Source organism: Bos javanicus, chromosome 25 (genome assembly GCF_032452875.1).
Source record: "Bos javanicus breed banteng chromosome 25, ARS-OSU_banteng_1.0, whole genome shotgun sequence".
NCBI classification, from domain to species: Eukaryota; Metazoa; Chordata; class Mammalia; order Artiodactyla; family Bovidae; genus Bos; species Bos javanicus.
In genome coordinates, this window is record NC_083892.1 from 26,628,281 (window position 1) to 26,651,094 (window position 22,814).

The 22,814-nt window shown below is 49.5% G+C and overlaps 1 protein-coding gene across 1 annotated transcript in view; it reads left to right on the forward strand.

The window, feature by feature from the left end:
- The window catches only part of ITGAL (integrin subunit alpha L), a 48,481-nt gene extending 26,441 nt beyond the window's left edge, over window positions 1–22,040 (forward strand). The window contains exons 13-31 of the mRNA XM_061401678.1: window positions 205–342; window positions 1,003–1,200; window positions 1,344–1,474; window positions 4,844–5,004; window positions 5,094–5,245; window positions 7,903–7,992; window positions 10,931–10,987; window positions 11,082–11,155; window positions 11,676–11,817; window positions 13,950–14,060; window positions 14,462–14,541; window positions 14,647–14,733; window positions 16,214–16,289; window positions 17,819–17,929; window positions 18,178–18,234; window positions 18,330–18,428; window positions 19,073–19,168; window positions 20,013–20,123; window positions 20,615–22,040. Of these exons, the coding sequence (XP_061257662.1) occupies window positions 205–342; window positions 1,003–1,200; window positions 1,344–1,474; window positions 4,844–5,004; window positions 5,094–5,245; window positions 7,903–7,992; window positions 10,931–10,987; window positions 11,082–11,155; window positions 11,676–11,817; window positions 13,950–14,060; window positions 14,462–14,541; window positions 14,647–14,733; window positions 16,214–16,289; window positions 17,819–17,929; window positions 18,178–18,234; window positions 18,330–18,428; window positions 19,073–19,168; window positions 20,013–20,123; window positions 20,615–20,785 (2,142 nt within the window). The 3' untranslated portion in view covers window positions 20,786–22,040. The remainder of the gene's footprint in view (window positions 1–204; window positions 343–1,002; window positions 1,201–1,343; window positions 1,475–4,843; window positions 5,005–5,093; window positions 5,246–7,902; window positions 7,993–10,930; window positions 10,988–11,081; window positions 11,156–11,675; window positions 11,818–13,949; window positions 14,061–14,461; window positions 14,542–14,646; window positions 14,734–16,213; window positions 16,290–17,818; window positions 17,930–18,177; window positions 18,235–18,329; window positions 18,429–19,072; window positions 19,169–20,012; window positions 20,124–20,614) is intronic.
- The last annotated feature ends 774 nt before the right edge of the window (window positions 22,041–22,814 follow it).

Sequence of the window (22,814 nt, forward strand, 5' to 3'; positions counted from 1 at the left end):
TCACACAGTTTCTTTGTATAAAATACAAAGAGATGTGTGCAGGTGCAAGCATTGCAACACTGAAGCCCGAGGTGTCGCGGGTCCCAGCTTGTCTCAGGATCCAGGACTTGCACCTTTATTTGAGGGCTTGGAGTAGGATGGATATGGTGCAGCTGATGAGAAAGGCTCTGGATTTCTTCCTCAAACGTTTTCCTCTCCTTGCAGGTTGGCTCTTATTTTGGTGGCGAGTTGTGTGGCGTTGACGTGGACAGAGATGGGGAGACGGAGCTGTTGCTGATTGCAGCCCCCCTGTACTATGGGGAGCAGAGAGGAGGCCGGGTGTTTATCTACCAGAAAATACAGGTGGGGACCAGAACGCTAAGCACAGAATGTGCGAAAAAGAGACTCCCAGGCTTTCTCAGGTCTCAGTTATTCTGAAAGTGTCCTGTCTGACCCTGTGTTAATCAGATCTTTAGAACAATGACAAACAATAGCTAGTATGCAGGGATGGCTGAAATGTGTGCCAGGCCCAGTGCCAAACTTTTTATATGTAGGATACCTCGTTTGAGTCTCATAATCACTTTCTGGGACACTCTGAGCTTTATGAATGGAAATGTCGCAGCTCAGCAAAGTTGAGCAACTTTCCAAAGGCACAAAGTCACACCAACAGCAAGGGCGGGGAGTTTGCTGGTGGTCCAGCAGTTAGACCTCTGCCAAATAAAAAAGGCGGAGCGGGGAACTTGAACCCAGGTTGATGTGACGGCACTGTTCCGGTTCTGGAAAGGACCACACCCAGTATTTCTGTAGTGTTCTTCCTGTCCAGTGGAGAAGGAAATGGCACCCCACTCCAGTATTCATGCCCGGAGAATCCCATGGGCAGAGGAGCCTGGTAGGCTACGTTCCACGGGTTTGCAAAGAGTCGGACAGGACTGAAGCAAGCACACACACTCCAGATCCGGTGCCTTACCCTGTGAAAGCTTGCTGAGTGACTGAGGCGGAACCTGTCGCCTTGCTCCTTCCCAGCTGGAGTTCCAAATGGTCTCAGAGCTGCAGGGGGAGACCGGCTACCCCCTTGGGCGATTTGGAGCTGCCATCGCTGCCCTGACAGACATCAACGGGGATGAGCTGACAGACGTGGCTGTGGGAGCCCCTCTGGAGGAGCAGGGGGCCGTGTACATCTTCAATGGGCAACAAGGGGGGCTGAGCCCCCGGCCCAGTCAGGTGATGATCCAGATCTGCCAATCAAAACCCATTCCCAGGCCCCTGGAAGCTTTCAAACCCCTATCGTGATCCCCAGTCCAGCTCTTCCCACCCTTCTGCCCGTCCTCTCCGCTAGCTTGCATGAATTTCTTTCTTGGCTTCAGCGGATAGAAGGGACCCAGATGTTCTCAGGAATTCAATGGTTTGGACGCTCCATCCACGGGGTGAAGGACCTCGGCGGGGATGGCCTGGCAGATGTGGCTGTGGGGGCTGAGGGCCAGGTGATCGTGCTCAGGTAAGATGGGCCTCCTGAGTCCTACCTGGGGATAGTTGCAGCTCTCATCTTTTGAGCAGTTGTGGTGTAGTAGGCGTCATGCTAAATGCTATCACCATCAGCGCATTTGGTCTTCAGCCCAACCCTGTGAACCTGGCTCTCCTTCTATACTGGCTTCGTGTCTTACTCCAGATTACACAGCTGCTGTTCAGTGACAGATTGGGGTTTGAACTGAAGTCTGTCTGATACCGGCTTCCCTGGTGGCTCAGTGGTAAAGAATGCACTTGCCAGTACAGGAGACGCGGGTTTGATCCCTGGGTTGGGAAGATCCCCTGGAGAAGGAAATGGCAACCCACTCCAGTATTCTTGCCTGGAAAATCCCATGGAAAGAGGAGCCTGGTGGGCTGCAGTCCATGGAGTCTCAAAGAATTGGACACAACTTAGTGGCTAAACAACAACAACTGTCTGACACTGAAACCTCCTACTGAAGCATGTGATAGCTTTCAGTTCAGTTCAGTTCAGTCGCTCAGTCATGTCTGACTATTTGCGACCCCATGAATCCCAGCACACCAGGCCTCCCTGTCCATCACCAACTCCCGGAGTTTACTCAGACTCACATCCATCGAGTTGGTGATGCCATCCAGCCATCTCATCCTCTGTCGTCCCCTTCTCCTCCTGCCCCCAATCCCTCCCAGCATAGAGTCTTTTCCAATGAATCAACCCTTCGCATGAGGTGACCAAAGTACTGGAGTTTCAGCTTTAGCATCATTCCCTCCAAAGAAATCCCAGGGCTGATCTCCTTCAGAATGGACTGGTTGGATCTCCTTGCAGTCCAAGGGACTCTCAAGAGTCTTCTCCAACACCACAGTTCAAGCATCAATTCTTCGGTGCTCAGCTTTCTTCACAGTCCAACTCTCACATCCATACATGACCACAGGAAAAACCATAGCCTTGACTAGACGAACCTTTGTTGGCAAAGTAATGTCTCTGCTTTTGAATATGCTATCTAGGTTGGTCATTAACTTTCCTTCCAAGGAGTAAGCATCTTTTAATTTCATGGCTGCAGTCACCATCTGCAGTGATTTTGGAGCCCCAAAAAATAAAGTCTGACACTGTTTCCACTGTTTCCCCATCTATTTCCCATGAAGTGATGGGACCGGATGCCATGATCCTAGTTTTCTGAATGTTGAGCTTTAAGCCAACTTTTTCACTCTCCACTTTCACTTTCATCAAGAGGCTTTTGAGTTCCTCTTCACTTTCTGCCATAAGGGTGGTGTCATCTGCATATCTGAAGTTATTGATATTTCTCCCAGCAATCTTGATTCCAGCTTGTGTTTCTTCCAGCCCAGCGTTTCTCATGATGTACTCTGCATATAAGTTAAATAAGCAGGGTGACAATATACAGCCTTGACGAACTCCTTTTCCTATTTGGAACCAGTCTGTTGTTCCATGTCCAGTTCTAACTGTTGCTTCTTGACCTGTATACAGATTTCTCAAGAGGCAGGTCAAATGGTCTGGTATTCCCATCTCTTTCAGAATTTTCCACAGTTTATTGTGATCCACACAGTCAAAGGCTTTGGCATAGTCAATAAAGCAGAAATAGATGTTTTTCTGGAACTCTCTTGCTTTTTCCATGATCCAGCAGATGTTGGCAATTTGATCTCTGGTTCCTCTGCCTTTTCTAAAACCAGCTTGAACATCTGGAAGTTCACGGTTCACGTATTGCTGAAGCCTGGCTTGGAGAATTTTGAGCATTACTTTACTAGCATGTGAGATGAGTGCAATTGTGCGGTAGTTTGAGCATTCTTTGGCATTGCCTTTCTTTGGGATTGGAATGAAAATTGACCTTTTCCAGTCCTGTGGCCACTGCTGAGTTTTCCAAATTTGCTGGTATATTGAGTGCAGCACTTTCACAGCATCATCTTTCAGGACTTGAAATAGCTCAACTGGAATTCCATCACCTCCACTAGCTTTGTTCATAGTGATGCTTTCTAAGGCCCACTTGACTTCACATTCCAGGATGTCTGGCTCTAGGTCAGTGATCACACCATCGTGATTGTCTGGGTCCTGAAGATCTTTTTTGTACAGTTCTTCTGTGTATTCTTGCCACCTCTTCTTAATATCTTCTGCTTCTGTTAGGTCCATACCATTTCTGTCCTTTATCGAGCCCAGCTTTGCATGAAATGTTCCCTTGGTATCTCTAATTTTCTTGAAAATTAGATAGCTTTAGAACCTGGTAATTTGGGTTCAAGTCAAAGACAGTTACTGACTTCTTGGGTCATCTTACCCCAGTCACTTAGCTTCTCAGGACCTCAAGGTTTTAGTCATCTTTGAAATGGTAATGGCATTTCCTGCCTGACGCATGTTTCAGAGTCACTGGAAGCCTCATGTAATGTCACCTAGTGAATGACGTCATGCTAAATACTTGATGCACCTGCTGTCTTCAGTACTGAAGCAGGCATGGACTGCAGGGTGTATGGGGTGGAGGGGAACGTATAATAAAAAATTAAAGTAAATAGGTAACTACAATTGTGGTAAGTGCCACTAGGGCCATGAACAGGGTTCTGTGAGACAGAATAGCAGGGGAGAACTACGGTAGGTTGGATGGCCAAGAAGGGCCTGTTTGAGGAGCTGGGACTTGAAAGATAAGAAAGAGCCAGGCTTGCAGAAATCTGGGATAGGAGCTTTCTATGTCGAAAGCCCAGGAGGTGCCAAGGCTATAAGGCAGGCAAAAGTATAACATGTCAAGACTTTTCTGGTGGTCCAGTGGTTAAGAATCCAAGCTTCCACTTCAAGGGATACAGGTTTGATTCCTGGTTGGGGAACTAAGATCCCACATGCCTTGAGGCCACAATGTAAAAATAAATAAATAAGTTGGGCCAAGATATTTTAAAAATTACTAAAAAAAAATAAACTATGATGTGTATAAGGAACTGAAAGAGGGTCAGTGTGGTAGGTGGTAAAACTGGAGAGGCAGGTGGTATGACACAGACAGTGAAAAGTTTGGTTTTTACTCTGAATATCATGGGGCATCCTTGCAAGATTATTGGCACTGAAGTAGTACAATAGCTTAGTTCCCCCACCAGGGATCAAACCTGGGCCCTTGGCAGTGAAAGCTTGGCGCCGTAACCACTGAGGCCAGGGATTTCCGTGACTTCTTTCTTTAGAAACTCACTCTTCTGTATGGAAAATAGGTCGGAAGGCTGGTAGGATGAATTATCATTACGGGGAGCCCTAATGAATGATCATTATTATTGTTGTTGCAAAGAGACAGTGACAATGAGGTCTGCAGTAGGGAAGGGAATCCTCTGGATTCTGCTGGAGCCCCAGGTCTGATTGTGGGTGGCAGCTGAAGCCAAGGGAGAGTGTTGATTGTTTCCTGCCCTGCAGCTCCCGGCCTGTGGTGGACATCATCACAAGCGTGTCCTTCTCCCCGGCCGAGATCCCAGTGCATGAAGTCGAGTGCTCCTATTCCACCAGCAACCAGAAGAAGGAAGGCGTTAACCTCACAGTCTGTTTCCAGGTCAAGTCTCTCATCTCCACCTTCCAAGGTCAGTGCTGTCCTCCAGGTGGCCCCCAATCCCAGCCCCTGGCCCCAGGATCCGCCACCACTCACCTCTTGCCTTTCCACTCTGCCCAGGGCACCTGGTTGCCAACCTCACTTACACTCTGCAGCTGGATGGCCATCGGACCCGAAGCCGGGGCTTGTTCCCAGGAGGGAAACACAAACTCATCGGGAACACAGCTGTCACCCCTGTCAAGTCCTGCTTTGTGTTCTGGTTCCACTTCCCGGTAAGGAGCCGGCAAGGCTGCTTGGGGCAGGGGAGGGGTGGATGAGCTGACCGCCGCGGGAGGCAGTCCCGGTGCCAGGCTCAGCTCCATCATTGTCCAGCGAGGGTCACAGGTCACCTTGATCTCTCAGTCCTACCATTTCCTCTTTGTACCATAGTAGTAACTATACCTTCAGCATGCTGTCTTAGAGTCCTTAATCCACGTCCACAGGCATTTTTAACATGACTGCAACTGTAAAATGCTTACCGTTTTTCCCATACTCTTTTCACATATTGTATATCAATGCTTCAGTCTAGCTTTCAGATTTATTGATTTTGGGGGGAAGCCACACGGAGCAGCATATGGGATCTTAGTTCCCCAATCAATCAGGGATCAAACTCTTACCCCCAGCATTGGAAGCTCAGAGTCTTAACCACTGGACTGCCAGAGAAATCCCCAGATTATTTTTAATGGCTACAGAATATGTAGGCCTATGGAATATTCAGGCATGGTGGTGTGTCACTATTTTCCAGGTATACATGGTCATTTATTATTAGCATCCATCCCCAAAAGAATTTTTTTAAGTTATTAGTTTAAATAACTGCTAAAATATCCAAATTCAGTTTGCTGACTACCATCCTGTGTGAAATAGGATTGATACTAAATTTTATCCTGGTCTCTTAAGTATTTCATAAGAGACTGAGTATAAAATTGGTGTGTAAGTTTGATTTTAGTTTTTTACTAAGGGAAATTTTGGACATACAAAAGTAGAAAAAATAGTTCAATGAAATCCCAAATATCCGTCTCCTGGTTTCAACAATTATCAGCTCACAATCTTACTTCATTCAGAGCTTGTCTGTCTCATACTGCAAATCCCCACCATAGAATTTAGACATTTTAAACAGAAATTAGCCACAGAAGAGGCATTGTGACATCATGGAAAGACTTTAGGCTTGGGAGTTGGAAGGGTCTGGGTTCACTCACTAGTTCTGGTCCTTAGGGAAACGTGTCACCTTTTTACACCTCATTTTCCTTGTGTATAATTTGAGGATAATGACACCTACCTCTTCAAGTTGGGGGAAATGTTACCTAAGTGCAATTTGAATGTCTCTAAAGTGTCAGGGATTTCTTTGGAAGGAATGATGCTAAAGCTGAAACTCCAGTACTTTGGCCACCTTATGCGAAGAGTTGACTCATTGGAAAAGACTCTGATGCTGGGAGGGATTGGGGACAGGAGGAGAAGGGGACGACAGAGGATGAGATGGCTGGATGGCATCACTGAGTCGATGGACGTGAGTCTGGGTGAACTCTGGGAGTTGGTGATGGATAGGGAGGCCTGGCATGCTGCGATTCATGGGGTCGCAAAGAGTCGGACACGACTGGGCGACTGAACTGACTGACTGAACTGAAAGTGTCAGGCACTGGTATTAATAATAACATAAAAGACCAAGACTCTGGACTTCCCTCGTGGTCCAGTGGTTAAGAATCACCGTTGAAGGCATATACCCTGAAAGAGAAACATGTATCCCATTGTTTATTGCAGCACTATTTACAATAGCTAGAACATGGAAGCAGCCTAGATGCCCATCGACAGATGAATGGATAAAGAAGTTGTGGTACATATACACAATGGAATATTACTCAGCCACAAAAAGGAACACATGTCAGTTCTGATGAGGTGGATGAACCTAGAACCTATTATACAGAGTGAAGTGAGTCAGAAAGAAAAAGATAAATATCATATTCTAACACATATATACAGAATCTAGAAAAATGGTACTGAAGAATTTATTTACAGGGCAGCATTGGAGAAACAGACATAGAAAATAGACTTATGGACAGGGGAAAGGGGAGGAGAGGGTGAGATGTATGGAAAGAGTAACATGGGAACTTATACTACCGTATATAAAATAGATAGCCAACAGGAATTTGCTGTATGGCTCAGGAAACTCAAACAGAGGCTCTGTACCAATCTAGAGGGGAGGGATGGGGGTGGGAGATGGGAGGGAGGTTCAAAAGGGAGGGGGATATATGTATACCTATGGCTGATTCATGTTGAGGTTTGACAGAAAACAACAAAATTCTGTAAAGCAATTATCATTCAATAAAAAATTTTAAAAATAATAGAAATAAAGTGCACAATTAAATAAATTAAAAAAAAAGAATCCCTCTTGCAATGCAGGGGACGCAGATTCAATCCCTGGTCCAGGAACTAAGATCCTACATGCCACAGCTAAAGATCCTGGGTGCTATGACTAAGACCCAAGGTGTCCAAATTAATTAATTTTTTAAAAAGACTAAGACCCACTCCTGTTCTCAAGGACCTAAGATATTCTGGTTATTCCAGAGTATTTTTTCTTTGTGCAAACTTTGATAGTTGTTGCCTAGACGAGTTTGACAAAGATCTGGGGGCTTCTGTTAGGACTCAAGGAGGAAAAGCACCATGGTTGAGGCTGATATCCGCCTTCAAATTGGGGCTGACGGATGAACACTGACAGAAAAGCAAGTCAGGCATTTCACAAACACCCGATGTGTAGTAAACATATTCCCTTGGTAAGTTCTCAGACAACTAGCTGCTGAAATTCCATCATTTATAAAGTACGGACAAGGTGTGTCTTTCACTGGAAGTGTGGTGAAGGTTAAACTCGTGACAAGGGGTGTATTCTTATTGTCCTCAGATATGCATTCAAGATCTCATCTCTCCCATCAACGTCTCCCTAAGTTACTCTCTCTGGGAGGAAGAAGGGACACCGAGGGACCCAAGGGCGGTAAGAACAGATGAGTTGGGGGAATTGATAATAAACAGGGGAGAATAGAAATTCGATTTGGCAGGATTGTATTATATTGGATTCAAGCAATAGAAATGAAATATGCAGGAAGGAGTCTATAGGAGTTTTGTACTTAAAAGACATTTGGAAAACGGGTTGACAAGATGGGGACCAGAGCGGGGAGAGTCTCTAGGGGCTCTCAAGAGGAAGAAATAATGGATGGACTGCCCAGGGCATGGCCTCTTCTGTGAATCTTCTCCCAGTCCCTCAGTGCATTAGCTTCAGACTTCATTAGGCTTCTCTTGCTCAGTTGTATCTGACTCTGCAATGCTATGGACTGTATAATCTGCCAGGCTCCTCTGTCCATGGGATTTCCCAGGCCAGAATATTGAAGTGGGTTGCCATTTCCTCTTCCAGGGTCTCTTGCATTGGCAGGCAAATTCTTTACCCCAGGGCCACCTGGGAAACCCCATTAGGCTTCTAACAGGAGGCAAATTTCTGAGAGATGCAAATTACAGGGAAAGAACACCAGAAGGCCCAGGACCATCCCTTATCTGTGGAAGAACAGGACACCTTGATCAGCCTTGCCAAAGGGTACTCCACTGAGGGCAGGTGGTTCCTGCAGAGCCTCACTGGGGTGCCCTTGTTATGTAAAAGAAGAGGAAAACCCTGTCTATCTTTGTCTACCTGATCGCATGCTCCCTGCCCAGCCTGGTTTCCTCTTCTGAAATCCTTGACACTCAGCCACTGGTTTAGCTTCTGTTGGAAGGGAGCAGGGTCTGATGGAAGGAACCTGGGCCTGGAACCCTGAAGATGAGGATTTTTTTTTTTTTTAAGGAATATTCTTGGTTGATTACAGACCCAGCCAAAGCTGTTTATTTTTTTTATTTATGGCTGTGCTGGGTCTTTGCCACTGCACAGGCTTCACTCCAATTGCAGCGAGTGGGGGCTACTCTCTAGCTGTGGTACTCAGGCTTCTCTTTGCAGTGGCTTCTCTCGCTGCAGAGCATGGGCTCCAGGGCGCAGGCACGTGGGCCTCAGCAGCTGTGGCTCCCAAGCTCTAGAGCACAGGCTCAATAGTTGTGGCTTAGTTGCTCCAAAGCCTGGGGGATCTTCCCGGACCAGGGACCGAACCCTTGTCTCCTGCACTGGCAGCAGATTCTTCACCACTGAGCCACCAGCCAAAATCCCTGGATTTTTTTCCCCCCGGCACAAGCAGGTTCTGTCTTACTCCGGGACTGTCTGTTCTCTGAAGTGAGTCCCAGCATTGTGAGGCCCCTTCAGAGCTGGAGCATGGTGACTGCTAAGCATGGCGACTCTCTTGTGGTTTTTGCCAGTGTCCCACTCCCCAACCTGCCACGCACTCAGGATGTATAGGGACAGCCAGCAGTTTCTCCCACAGGTACTAGTTAAAAAAAAAAAAAGGCAAACTGTGTGGGGCGGCAACTCAGGGTTAAAAAGAGACCTGAGGTCACAGTTGTCAAAAAAGGCTTCCTGGGGGAACTGTCACTGGTTCTGGATCTCCCAGAATGAGTGGACTTTGTGGGGAGGAGAGGCATGGTTTTAATTTTGGAGACAATGGGAAGGTGGGCTTAGCTTCTGTCAGGACAACTGAGCAAGACAGAGGCCCTCGATGCCCCTTTGGGGACCGACTGTAGTTTCTGGTGGGTGGTGGGAATAATTTGTGTGTGAATGTTGAGGGTAGGTGAAAGCTCTCAGCACAGAATGCCAGGATCCCTGCCTTTAAGGAAGAGTCAGAGGCTGCTTGGCAGGTGGCTCGGAAGTCGAGGAGGCTGGAGTCTTCTCTAGAACATACAGATGATCACCCATAAAATATTTCTGTGACCCCATTACCCTCCACTGCCTAATATGAATTGCAAGGCCAGGGGGAATCTGGACCCTGCATCTGGACACCTCCTGACAGGTGGCACCCCAGCCGTCTGAGGACCTCTCTGCTCCTTACACCTTACACAGGCAGTCTCTCTTGCCTTGGTCTCGGTGTAAATTGTTCTTTCTTACTCTCTCTCCATCCTCTTCACCTGGCTCCCTCCTCCTCATCCTTTATAATATTTCAGTTGTGATGCCGTCCCTTCAGGAAGCTTCCCTCATCTCCAGGCATGGGAGAGTCCCCTTCTAGGCCCTCTAGACACATCCTGTACTTGTCCCACCCTCACGCTTGAGGATGCCTGGCCCTTTCTCTCACCAGATTGGGAGGAAGGGCAGGGTGTCTGTTTTGTTCTCTGGTGTGGGGGGGTCTGGGGGCTTCCCAGGTGGCCAATGCAGGAGATGTAAGAGGCTCGGGTTTGATCCCTGGGTTGGGAAGATCCCTTGAAGGACGAAATAGCAACCCACTCCAGTATTCTTGCCTGGAGAATCCCGTGGACAGAGGAGCTTGGAGGGCTTCAGTTCATAGGGTTGCAGAGAGTCGGATAAGACTGAAGTGATTGAGCACGCATGCACGTGGGAGTCTGGTCCCAAGCAGAAATTCTAGAAACATTGAAAAAACTGGCCTTGATCTGATAAGAGCTGGAGAGCTATTCTAGAAGGGAAGTGGGACTCACAGAAAAGAACCACAGGAAGAGCTATTCCCCAGCAGAAGAGCCTAGATGCTGTGCAGCCAGGTGTTCCTGCAAGCAGAGAAGTTGGGCTGGGGGAAGCTAGGGGAGTGCATGGTCAAGGCCCAGATCTCCTGGCCAGGATGGGAAGTGGGCACACGTGCTGAGCCTCCCTCAAGGAGCTGCCTCCAGAGGAGGGTGGCACAGACGGCCTCGGGCTGAGTTGGGAGGTTGGGGCCCACACTGGGAAGGCTTTGGCTCCTGGGAGGGATGCAACCACACCCCCCGCCCCAGCTGAGCCCCGGCTCTGAGCCGCCGCAGCTCTCCTCTGTCAGTTCTGCTGCCTCAACCACCTTCCCTGTCTCCCACTCCTCCATGCTCAGCTGGACAGGGACATCCCGCCCATCCTGAAACCCTCACCACACTTGGAGACCAAGGAGGTAAGAGGGGCAGAGGGGCAGACAGAGAGGCGGGGGCCAGCCCTCCTGGGTGTGGGGACCTGAGCCTCCAGGTCCTTTCTTCTTGGCCTTTCAGATTCCTTTTGAGAAGAACTGCGGAGAGGACAAGAATTGTGAGGCAGACCTGAAGCTGGCCTTCTCCGACATAAGGTCTGTAAGGCTTCCCACCGCCTGGCCCTCCTGTTTCACCCAATGTTTTCCCAAGGCAGCTCCTGGTTATAGAAGGAACACAGGGTGGATTTCCCTGGTGGTCCAGTGGTTAAGAATCCGGGTTCAGTCCCTGGTTAGGGAACTAAGATCTCTCATGCCTCAGGGCAACTAAGCCGGCATTCCACAACCAAGACCTGATGCAGCCAAAAATAAATAAATATGTAAGTATTTTTTAAAAGAAAAGAAGTAGTATTTGTATGAAGTGACGGTCAGAAGACCCCCATGGACACTGACTCTTATTTGTCATCTGGGCCTTAGATTCCTCCTCTGAGAAATGCTGGTTCATTGCAGCCCTCCTATCAGGCATAGAGGAGATGGCAAAACTTAAAGCCTGTGCATAGGAGCATATTTTGCTATGTTTCTTTTTTCTGGCCTATCGGATCCCTCAGTTCTGAAAGCCTCCACCTCTGATCCTATTTCTTTCATGGACTCCCATAACTTTGCCCTGATTTCCCCTCAGATCCAAAATCCTGCGTCTGACCCCCTCTGCCAGCCTCTCTGTGAGGCTGACACTGAGGAACACAGCAGAAGATGCTTACTGGGTCCAGGTCACCCTGAGCTTCCCCCAGGGACTCTCATTCCGCAAAGTGGAGATCCTCAAGGTGAGTGAGAGGGCAGGGCCTGCCCACAGACCAGGCGCCCGGCTAGTCCTGCAGCATCTGCTGCCTCCTGGAGCCCCAGGCAGCCAGGACAGCCTGAAGATGTGGGTGGAAGTCTTCAGACCACGTCTGGGTTCTCAGCCTGATGGCCACAAATGAACTGTGAGACCTAAGATACAAGGTTCATGCTCTGTGGGCCTCAGATTTGCCAACAAGAGGTGAAGCTGGGGATGTCATGGGATTAAAGAGAAGGTCGCATGAGGTAGAGAGTGTGACAGAGGCTTAAGGACCTGGGGACCAAAAAGTGTACAGATTCCAGGAGATGGAGCCACCTTCCTCCTAAAGGTGACCAACATGTTTTCGAGGAATGGCCTGGGTTTTTTTTTTTTTTTTTTATTCCAGTTTTATTGAGATATAATTGACAGAAAGCACTGTATATGTGGAAGGTGTACAACAAGAAAAAAGTACACTCACAGTTCATGCAACCATCCCCACTATCTATCTGAAAAAGTTTTCCATCATCTCAAAAAAAATTCCGTACCCACAAGCAATAACTCCCATTTCCCACTCTCTGCCACTGGTAACCTTTAATCTATTTTCTGTCTCAATGAATTGGCCATCTTTAGGTATTTTGTATACCTTGAGTCATACAATATTTGTCCTTTTGTGTTTTGTATCACTTAGCATAATGTTCTTCGCCTTTGCTTAATGTTTTTGAGGTTCATCCCTGGGATAGTGTATGAATGTCATTCCTGTTTAAGGCTAATATTTTATCACAAGGATATAGCACATCTTGCTGATCTGTTCATCTGTTGATGGACCCTTGAGTTATTCTTATACAGCAACATTCACTGCTTCTTTTTGAAAATTGTTATTTATTTTTTTAATAGCTGCATTGGGTCTTTGTTTGTGCGCACGGGTTTTTCTCTAGTTGCGGTGAGCAGGCACTCCTCTTCATGGCAGTGTGCAGGCTTCTCATTGCGGTGGCTTCTCTTGTTGCGGAGCACTGGCTCTAGGGCATGCGGGCTGCAGCAGTTGTGGTGCACGGGCTTAGTTTCTTCTTCACATGTGGAATCTTCCTGGACCAGGGTTGGAACCCGTGTCCCCTGCATTGGCAGAAAGGTTCTTAACCATTGGACCACTATGCAAGTTCTGAGTGCTTCCTTAAGGGACACATCGTAGAGTGATTAAAAACTTGAGATCTGGAGTTAAACAGACCTGTGTTCAAGTTCCTACCAGATTCCTGTCAAGGTTACCTAATTATGAGACTGTGGGAAAGTCACTCAACTTGCCTGAACCCTTATTTCCTGTCTAACTTTCTTCTCAATCTAAGCTGAAATCTGTCCCTTCCAGACAGTCATGAAGATAAAGGGTTTTGTTCTGCTTAGCCCAGGATCAAGTGCATTTTGGAAATGGTTGCTGAATGTGTGGATGTAGCAGCGTTTTAACTCTCCTGTGATTGTACCTCAATTCACTGAGCCATTCCTCTCTTTGGCTTGTTGGATCGCTTCCAGTTTTTGCCTAGGAAAAATAGTATTGCAGTGAACATCATTTTTAATATTCCTGTGCCTTTATTTTTTTCCCCAAACTTTAAACTTTTTATTTTGTATTGGGGTATAGCCAATGACTCAGTCATACATAGATGAACATCTTTTTAAAACTTTATTTATTTGGCTGCACTGGATCTTCATTGCTGTGTGTGGACTCCCTCTAGTTTCGGCAAGCAGGGGCTACTCTCCAGTTGCGGTGCTCGGGCTTCTCATTGCAGTGACTTCTCTTGTTGGGGAGCCCAGGCTCTAGGGCGCACAGGCTTCAGGAGTTGAGACGTGGGTTCTAGAGCACCAGCTCGGTAGTTGCAGCGCACAGGCTTTGTTTGCTCCCCCGCAAGTGGGATCTTCCCGGACCAGGGATCGAACCCACGTTTCCAGCATTGGCAGGAGGATTCTTAAATGCTGGACCACGAGGGAAGTCATTACAGTGAATATCTTTGTACTGAATCCCTGATTCTTTGGCCCCATCGTTCTCTACACGTGCCCTGGCATGGAGGAGGTGGGCCCTGAGAGGTTAGTGGCCTTTGCCACTAAAGTTAGAGCTTTGCCCACTAAAAAGCTCCTTCTTTCACGTCTCACCCCCAGCCCCACAGCCATGTACCTGTGGGCTGCGAGGAGCTCCCTGAGGAGGCCGTAGTGCACAGCAGGGCCCTCTCCTGCAATGTGAGCTCTCCCATCTTCGGAGAAGACAGCATGGTGAGTGCCACCAGCCCCCAGGAGCCCAGCGGCCAGGGGCTGTAAGCTCAGGAAGGGAGGGAGGGAGCTCCTGGCTCTGGGGAAGGGGAAGGTGATTGACAAGGCCAGGTGTACCCCACCCCCTACCCCCAAGAGAGTGTGTGCAGAGGTGTCCTGTGTCGTGTTCGAGAAGCTGGACTTTGGAATCGGAGAAACCCAGGGTTGGGTCATACGTACTGTGACCGCACACACACGACTTAATCACTCGGAACCTCGGTATCCTCATCTCTACAGTGGGGATGAAGTACCCAGCCCGGGGAGGTTCCTATGACTATGGCAGTGGGCCCATGGGGCTGTGAGGGGCCAAGGCAGTCCCCTGAGGCCCAGGCCCCCTCCTTCATACCCCTCTCCTCTCCTGCCAGGTTGATATCCAGGTGATGTTTAATACGCTGCAGAAAGGCTCCTGGGGGGATTTTATCGAGCTGCAGGCCAATGTGAGCTGGTGAGCAGATCCCCACCCGCGTCTCCACCCGCCCTTGGCCTCAGACTGTCTCATGGTCCTGGCCAAGCCGTCTCCTAACACTGCCTTCTATCCTGCCCCCTGCAGCAACAATGAGGACTCAAGCCTCCTGGAGGACAACTCGGCCACTGCCAGCATCCCTGTCATGTACCCCATCAACGTCCTCACCAAGGAGTGAGTCCTGAGCGGCCACCCCGCCTTCTCCTCCCGCCTCCGCCTCCCCACCCACGGCCCCAGCCTTCCTCCCAGGGCTGCCCCTCCTCCCACCCCCTAGAGGCCCAGGGGTGATAAGAACTGATTCCAGCCACAAGCCCAGCAGATTTCAGTACTCAGTAGAGCGAAGGCCCGCGGAAAGTTCTGAGTCTGAGTCAGATGGAAACTTACTGAACCGGTGTCTGTCACCTTCTGCCCAGCTGCAATGCACAGCTGGGGACTTTCCCAGGAGCTTTCAGTACCTCGTGGGGCAGCCATTTGCCTTTGTCCCATTTACTTATGAACCATGAGGCCCAGAGAAGGGAGGAACTTGCCCAGAGTGGACAACTACGAAGTACTGACCCCAGGATCTGAACTTGAGTCTGTCTGACTTCAAACCCCAGCCAAGCTCTTTACGACTTCCAGCTGTGTTAGATTCCCTCTTCCCCAGAGCCAGCAGAGGTAGAAGACATAGAAAAGTTTTCACCATGACCCTTGCCCACTGAGACTTTATGATCAGGTAGGAGAGCCCAAACTCATGTACATGCAGAGGAAATCCACTTCTTGGATTTTCTCGTTTACCAAAAGGGGAGGAGGCCAGAGAAAGGAAGTGGCATTTATAAGTCTGAGTGAGATAAGGACGAGGATGGTGTCTGATCTGGTGTCCCTGGTGCTTTTGAACATAAACGCCACACACAATGATGTTGTCTGAGGCGTGATATGGAATCAGAGTCAGGAAAGATGATGTGGACTGGAGGAAACTTGGAAGGAAGGGTTGGTGGGGAACAGGGGCTTGAACTGGGGTCTGGAGGATAGGGGTGGAAGTGGTTCAGATATGGGCCAGGAAGGAAGGCATCCGTGGTTATCAGAGAGACAAGTGGAGGGGGCAACACGGAGGCAGCAAACAGTGGGGCCGATCCGGGGAGCAAGGAGTGGGCAGGCCCGGAGGTGGTAGGTGTGAGCGGGAGCAGTCAGCAGGCAGACCAGGAAACAAGCAGGTCTGGCTGTGGTGGAACACTGGACCTAACTCATTGTGGGCACCAGGGAACCACTGATGGATTCAAAGGAAATGCATGACAAGATTAGGGAGCTCATTAGAAGGATGGAGTGGGGAGTGGTCCAGAGGCTGGTGTAGTTCTCTAGGAGATGAGCAGTGGGGTCCAGAGGACAACGGAGGCCCCAGCGAGGTGGCGTCTAGTGGGGAGAACACAGCTCCAAAGGCCACCCCTCTGTGATCCTGCCCTGGTCCCCCACTGCAGGACTCTGAGTAAGACCAACCCCTTCCATGAGCCTGAATTTCCAAAGGGCAACAGCAGAGCAGTGTCGGGATGATGTGAGACCGAGCCTGCACCATTTCTAAACAGTGGCTGGCAACTCCAAGGCTTCCCCTGCCCGGGGCCCCCCCCGCGTGACTGGTTTGCTGTCTTCTCCATCGTCTCCAGCTGCTCCTCTCTCTCCACAGCCAGGAAAACTCCACGCTGTATATCAGTTTCACCCCCAAGAGTCCCAAGATCCACCATGTCAAGCACATTTACCAGGTATGAACCTCAATGTGAAAGAGTCCTTAGAAGTGCCAGGCTCAGCCCCATCCCAAGAACTAAGTATGCAGCAGAGACCAACTAGATCCTGTCCCTAAAGGACCCCAGCCCTCCACCTTCTGTGATCCTTTCCTGAAATGCTCCCAGTGGCAGCATACTCATCGGCTCCTTTCCACCCCTGGATAAATTGTTTCTGGAATCACAGAACTCTAGAACCCAAGTACTCTAAGAAAGAACCTAATTTTTTGAGTTTTGTTTTTATATTTAAAAAATTTTCTTGATGTGGACCATTTTTAGTCTTTATTGAATTTGTGACTATATGGCTTCTGTTTTTTTGTTTTGGCTTTTTGGCCCTGAGGCATGTGGGATCTTAACTCCCTGACTTGGGATCAACCCGCACGCCTTACACTGGAAGGCGAAGTCTTAACCACTGAACCACCAGGGAAGTCACTGATTTGTGATTTTTGTATTTATTTTACTGAAGTATGATTGATATGTGCTTCCCAGGTGGCACTAGTGGTAAAGAACCCACCTGCCAATGCAGAAGACATAAGAGATGCAGGTTAGATCCCTGGGTTGGGAAGATCCCCTAGAGGAGGGCATGGCAACCCACTCCAGTATTCTCACCTGGAGAATCCCATGGACAGAGGAGCCTGGCAGCCTATGGTCCATAGGGTTGCAAAACTTAGCACGCACTCGTGCATAATTGATTTCCAATGTTGTATTGCTTTTTTGGTTTTTTGAAATAGAAAATTCCCATTTATTTTAAGATTCAATTATGTAGACATTTGATCTGCTAATTGTGTTCTCAGGTACGGAATCCAATTCATGTCTTTCAGAGAGAACCTAGGTTTTTGTTTGTTTGCTTGTTTTTGTTTTTGCCTCAAGGCACTGCTTGCACGATCTCAGTTCCCCAACCAGGGATTGAACTTGGGCCACAGCAGTGAAAGCCTGGAATCCGAAACACTAAGCCACCTGTGAACTCCCAGGAAATGTTTCTTAAATCAATCCAGTGCACTTGCCAAAATGTCTTTGCCAACCTGCATTGTGCAAATAATTTTTGCATCCGTCCTTGTTAAATGTCCTTCCTCTTTCACTCATTCAGAAAATAACTCTTGCGAGGCTGGTTATATGCTGAGTACTGTGTCATGGCTATACAAAGTGCATGTGAAAAGATCCCAGGCTCCTGCCCTCACACAGCTCACAGTCTAGGGGGGATACACACACACACACACACACACACACACACACACACAAGCAGATGGTTTACTATCTTGCTAGGGAACAAAAGTGCTGTGGGGGAGTCAGCCAGACCTTCAGGGATGATGTCTGAGCAGTATCTTGCAGGATGGGCAAGGGTAGGCCATATGGAGGAAGCAGAGAAGAACCCAAGCTGTAACGGTGTGAATGACCATGGCCCGCTGCCTAATGAAGAGGGGGCTCCTTGGGCCCCAGCCAAGGAGGATTGGATCTGGGGTGACAGTTGGGGTGGCATTCAGGGCTCTGCAGCCCCTTGTCCTCTGTACCAGGTGAGGATCCAGCCTTCTAACTATGACAACATGCCCCCACTGGAGGCCTTGGTTAGGGTACCACGGGTGCACAGCGAGGGGCTCATCACCCACAAATGGAGCATACAGATGGTGAGTTGGCCCAGAGGAGGGAAGGGCACCCAGGTCTGTGAAGGGGAGCTCCTGACGGGGAATGAGGGGTGACAGATGGGTAGAGATGGTAGTGAGACTGATTGAACCTGCCAAGAACCAAGGAGGGGAGAACTGGGAGACAAGGTGGTATTGGAGAGGTGGGGAGGAATGATGGATGGGTCTGGGCTCAAGGGGCCAGCATCCTCTCAGCTCTGGACTAACTGAAGACCCTGACTCCTCCTTCCCAGGAGCCTCCAGTCAACTGCAGCCCCAGAAATCTGGAGAGTCCATCTGATGAGGCTGAGGTACCGGCCGTGACCTCAGCAACTGAGGCAGGGGCTGGGCAGGGGGCAGGTGGGAAGAGACCTCCCTGACCCTCTGCTTTCCTTCTTCCCGTCAGTCTTGCTCGTTTGGAACCGAGTTCCGCTGCGCAATTGACTTCAGACAGGAGATCCTTGTCCAAGTGAACGGGATGGTGGAGTTGAGGGGGACGATCAAGGTAGCAAGCACCCGATGGCCACAGACCCCAAATGGTTGGGGGGGTTGGGCTCAAGAGGGACGATGGGTTCTCCCAGCAGACCTGCCTTTTTTTTGTTCTGTCTTGAGGAAATGTCCCCGACATTTACACAGTTGCAGATGAAAGAGGACCAATATTTGTTTAAAATTTGCAGGACTATTTTCATGGGCCGACCGATGGTTCTTAGGGCTTCCCTGGTGGTTCAGACAGTAAAGAATCTGCCTGCAATGCAGGAGACCTGGGATCAATCCCTGGGTTGGGAAGATCCCCTGGAGGAGGGCATGGCAACCCATTCCATTATTCTCGCCTGGAGAATTCCATGGACAGAGGAGCCTGGCAGGCTACAGTCCATGGGGTCTCAAAGAGTCAGGCACGACTGAGTGACTATCCCTCACTCACTCACGGATGGTTCTTACAAGTTCTTTGTAGGAAAAACCTCCTTCCCACAGTAACAAGCAGCACGTTGGGACACTCCAGGAGAGAATGGAGTAGAGACAGCGTGCCCACCAGGACCCTTCCACTGCCTCTGCCCCTTGAGTTGCGCTGGGGGGCAGAAGTCAGGGGGTCCTGAGTCCTCCTCCCCTCTGGCCTGATGGCTGCCCCTCCTGCACCCCTGCCTCCCACAGGCCTCCTCCATGTTGAGCCTCTGTAGCTCCCTCTCCATCTCCTTCAACAGCAGCAAGCATTTTCACCTCTATGGCAGGAACGCCTCCATGGCCCAGGTATCTCTGCCTCCTCAGAAGACCCGGGAACAGGGGAGAGCAGAGGGGTGGGAGGAGCCCCAGGGCAGAGCTAGGAGAGCGGAAGCTGGGAGTGTGGGAAGCCATGGAGGAGAAGGTTGGGGCTTTAGTGCCGTAAGAAGTTCCTCTCAGCCAGAGCCACAGGCCTTGGCACAGCTCCCCACCACCGCTGGTGGGCAGACAGACCAAGCATAAGGCCAGGATGAGTTTGACGGCAGCTCAGCCAAGGGGCCGCTACCCTGCAGGCGGGGCACAGTGGGAAGGTGCTCTGGGCAGAGAGAGTAGCACGTGCAGGGCCCAGCTTTGAGAGAGCGGGCGAGGTGGGTTTAACAGCAGGAAGCTCAGGGACTTCGCTGGCAGTCCAGTGGTTAAGACTCCACGCAGCCGATGCAGGGGGCGTGGGTTCGACTCCAGGTCTGGGAACTGAAGAGTCCACAGGCTGTGATGCATGGTCAAAAAAAGGAAAAAAATAAAAATAAATAAGAGCAGAGAGCTCAGAGCAGAAGGGAAGGGATAGCTGAAAAAGTAAATAGAAGCCAGATTCCGGAAGGCTTTGAGTTGGGATTTCATCCTGGGACTGAGCGAAGCCTTTTAAGGGCTTAAGGGGGGGTGGGGCGCGGGGCCTGAGGTGCAGTTTTGCTGGTTCATTACAGTGGCTGCAGTGGGAGATGTACTAGAGAGGGAGGGTCTGGGCCCAAGCCCCATGCTCTGCGTGACACAGTCCAGATGGGAAAAGCTAAGACCTAGGGTCTGAGGCCAGATTCATACGTTGCATCTAGGATGGGAACAGCTTCCTCCCCGCATTTCTGTCTCTCCTCTCCCACAGGTCGTCATGAAGGTTGACCTTGTATATGAGAAAGAGATGCTCTATCTCTACGTGCTGAGCGGAATCGGGGGGCTGTTGTTGCTGTTCCTGATTTTCATAGCTCTGTACAAGGTAGGAGCTTCTGGGAAGAACGGGCACCCAACCAGGCCATGGAAAGCAGAACTGAGTGGAGTCAGGGAGCAGAACACCAAGACAAGAGGGTATTAAAGCCAGAAGGAGCGTCAGTCTACTCCTCCTTCTACAGATAAGCCCGCTGAGGCCCAAAGAGCAAGTAAGACTTGCCCCATCCCTCAACAAGCACTGGCAAAGCCAGACCTGGGTACCCAGGGAGAAGAAGAAGGAATCTCCCGTGTATTGAGGGCCAGGCACTGGGATACAGAGGCACGGACCACACACGTGGTCCATGCCTCTGAGATGCTCCCAGTCTCTATGGCAGACGGACGTGAACGTGCTCTGCAGCCTGTAACACAGGAGCCTAACCTAGGCTAGGGAAGTCCAGGAAGGCCTCTCAAGAGAGGCAGCCTTTGAGTTGGGATATGAAGGATGAATAGAAGTTAGGGCTCTGCGGGCTCTTTGTTCACTCCAGTGTTGTCTTCCTACAGGTTGGTTTCTTCAAACGGAACCTGAAGGAGAAGATGGAGGCAAACGTAGATGCTTCCAGTGAAATCCCTGGAGAAGATGCTGGGCAGCCAGAGTTGGAGAAAGAGTGCAAGGACCCAGGCTGCCTGGAGCCCCTCCAGAAGACGGATGAGGACGGAAGTGGTGGAGATTGAGGTGCAGCCCATATGCAGAGGGCCCAGGACTGGACTCGGGGTGCCTGGTACCAGCCTAGCTCTACCTGAATTTCACTGTGTGTTCCAGGGCAAGGCACTGCCCCTCCATAAGCCTCAGTTTCCCTATCTTGAACATGGGTCCTTTCCTGCCTGCCTCCTGTGCAGGCTTGTGCTAAAGATCCACTTAGGGGTGCACCAGGAAGGCCCCAGGTGCACCTGGGTACAAAGAGGTGAGGCTTTGTAATCATCACATGTCCTGGTTCCCACCGGCCCCTGTTAGTTTCCTCCCCTGCAAGAGAACATCTGATCTAAATTTGGAGAAATGGTCATCTCAGGACCTAGTAACACTCCAGGCTGTCATATCCACCTGTGCCTGGATGTCCTCAGGGACCTCAGACCACGCCCCCCTCCCCAGAACCTTGCCCTGCCTTCCCTGGAATCCTGTCAGCTTTTAATTCTCCTGCCAGAGCAAATCTCTTCTGTGTCACTACATTGCTCCTGCAAACCCTTTGACTAACAACCAAATTCCTTAATATGCCTTCCAAAATCTGCAAAATTGGGCCCCTGTTTCCCTCCCAGACTCTTCTAGAAATGTCCCGCCTTCCTTCCAGAGATGACCAGCCTTTTCACTTGCATGGCTCCTTCCTGGCTTACTGCCTTCACCCAGACTCTTCTCACTTCTCACTTCAGACTCCTCTCACGTTCCTCCTGCCTAACTCTCAGCTTTCAGTTCTCAGCTCACACATCACTTTCGCAGAGCAGCACCACCCCCCCAACCTCAGCTCAGTTGGGTCCCCATGTTATACATGCCTACATAGCCTGTACTTGCTCTGCATAGCACTGATCATGTTTGTTAATTGTTAAATGATTTACTTCATATCTGTCTCTGAAATTAAACGATGAACTCCATGAGGGTGAGGATCATAGCTGTCTTGTTCACCTTGGGACCCCTGGTGATATCACAGAGTCAGATAGTAGGTGCTTGGCACAATTTCACTGCATTAGTGAGGGTGCCCATGGGAAGACAGGGAAAAAAGTTTGGGTGGGCCCCCTGGCAACCTCATCCATTGAGGCTCAGCCTTCCCCAGGCACCTGCCTCCTTATTCCACAGCCCCTACCTCAGCACCCCATCACATCCTACCGTGGCCCCCGCTGTGAGATTGTGAGCTCAAAGATGGAAACTATGTCCAGTGACTTGGCTCCCAGTGTCAACCACAATGCTTGTATGTATTTAGCAAATAAATGTGAAACTCTGGCCAATTTTGTAATGTTTTTGTACTGGTGTAACATTCCAGCCTGACTCAATTAAATGAACATTTCCTCCTCAATCCTTCCACTAAGTGGGCCCAAAACAGTCAGGTTTCTTTTAGTTGTTGTTTTCTTTCCTTTCTTTTTTTTCCTTCCTCTTCCCCTTCTTCCTCTTCTTACTCTCCTTCCCCTTCTTTCTTCTTTTTTGCCATGATGACCCTCAGAAACTGACTTGTGCCTGATATTGTGAGTTAACTGAAGAGAAGCAGCAAGAGGGACTTCCCTGGTGTTACAGTGGCTAAGACTGCACTCCCAATGCAGAGGGCCTAGGTTCAATCCCTGATCAGGGAATAAGATCCCACATGCCACAACTACAGATCCTGTGTGCCGCAACTAAGACCTGGCACAGCCAAATAAATAAATAAATATTTTTTAAAAAATAAGAAGCAGTGAGAGAGGCACAGAAAGTGAGGAACAGGTTAGGGAAAAGCACTGAACATTTATTAAGCTGTGACAATAGAGTTTCGCTGACATTACCCCCCCATCCCGCCTTGTTTTACTTGTTGCTTGGAGATTATTTTCCACTTGGTACAAGGCAAGGGTTATGGAACATCAGGAAGTCTCTTGTGTGGCTTGGATAGTAAAGGGTGGGGTTCTCTCAACTTCCTTCTTGGTATTTTTCTGTTTTCATATTAAAAGCCCAACTGTCTCTGTGGGTTGCAGTCTGCTTAGTCTTGGAGAGGGGATGGGAGAGGAGAGGTCTCTGATGAGCCTGTGCCTT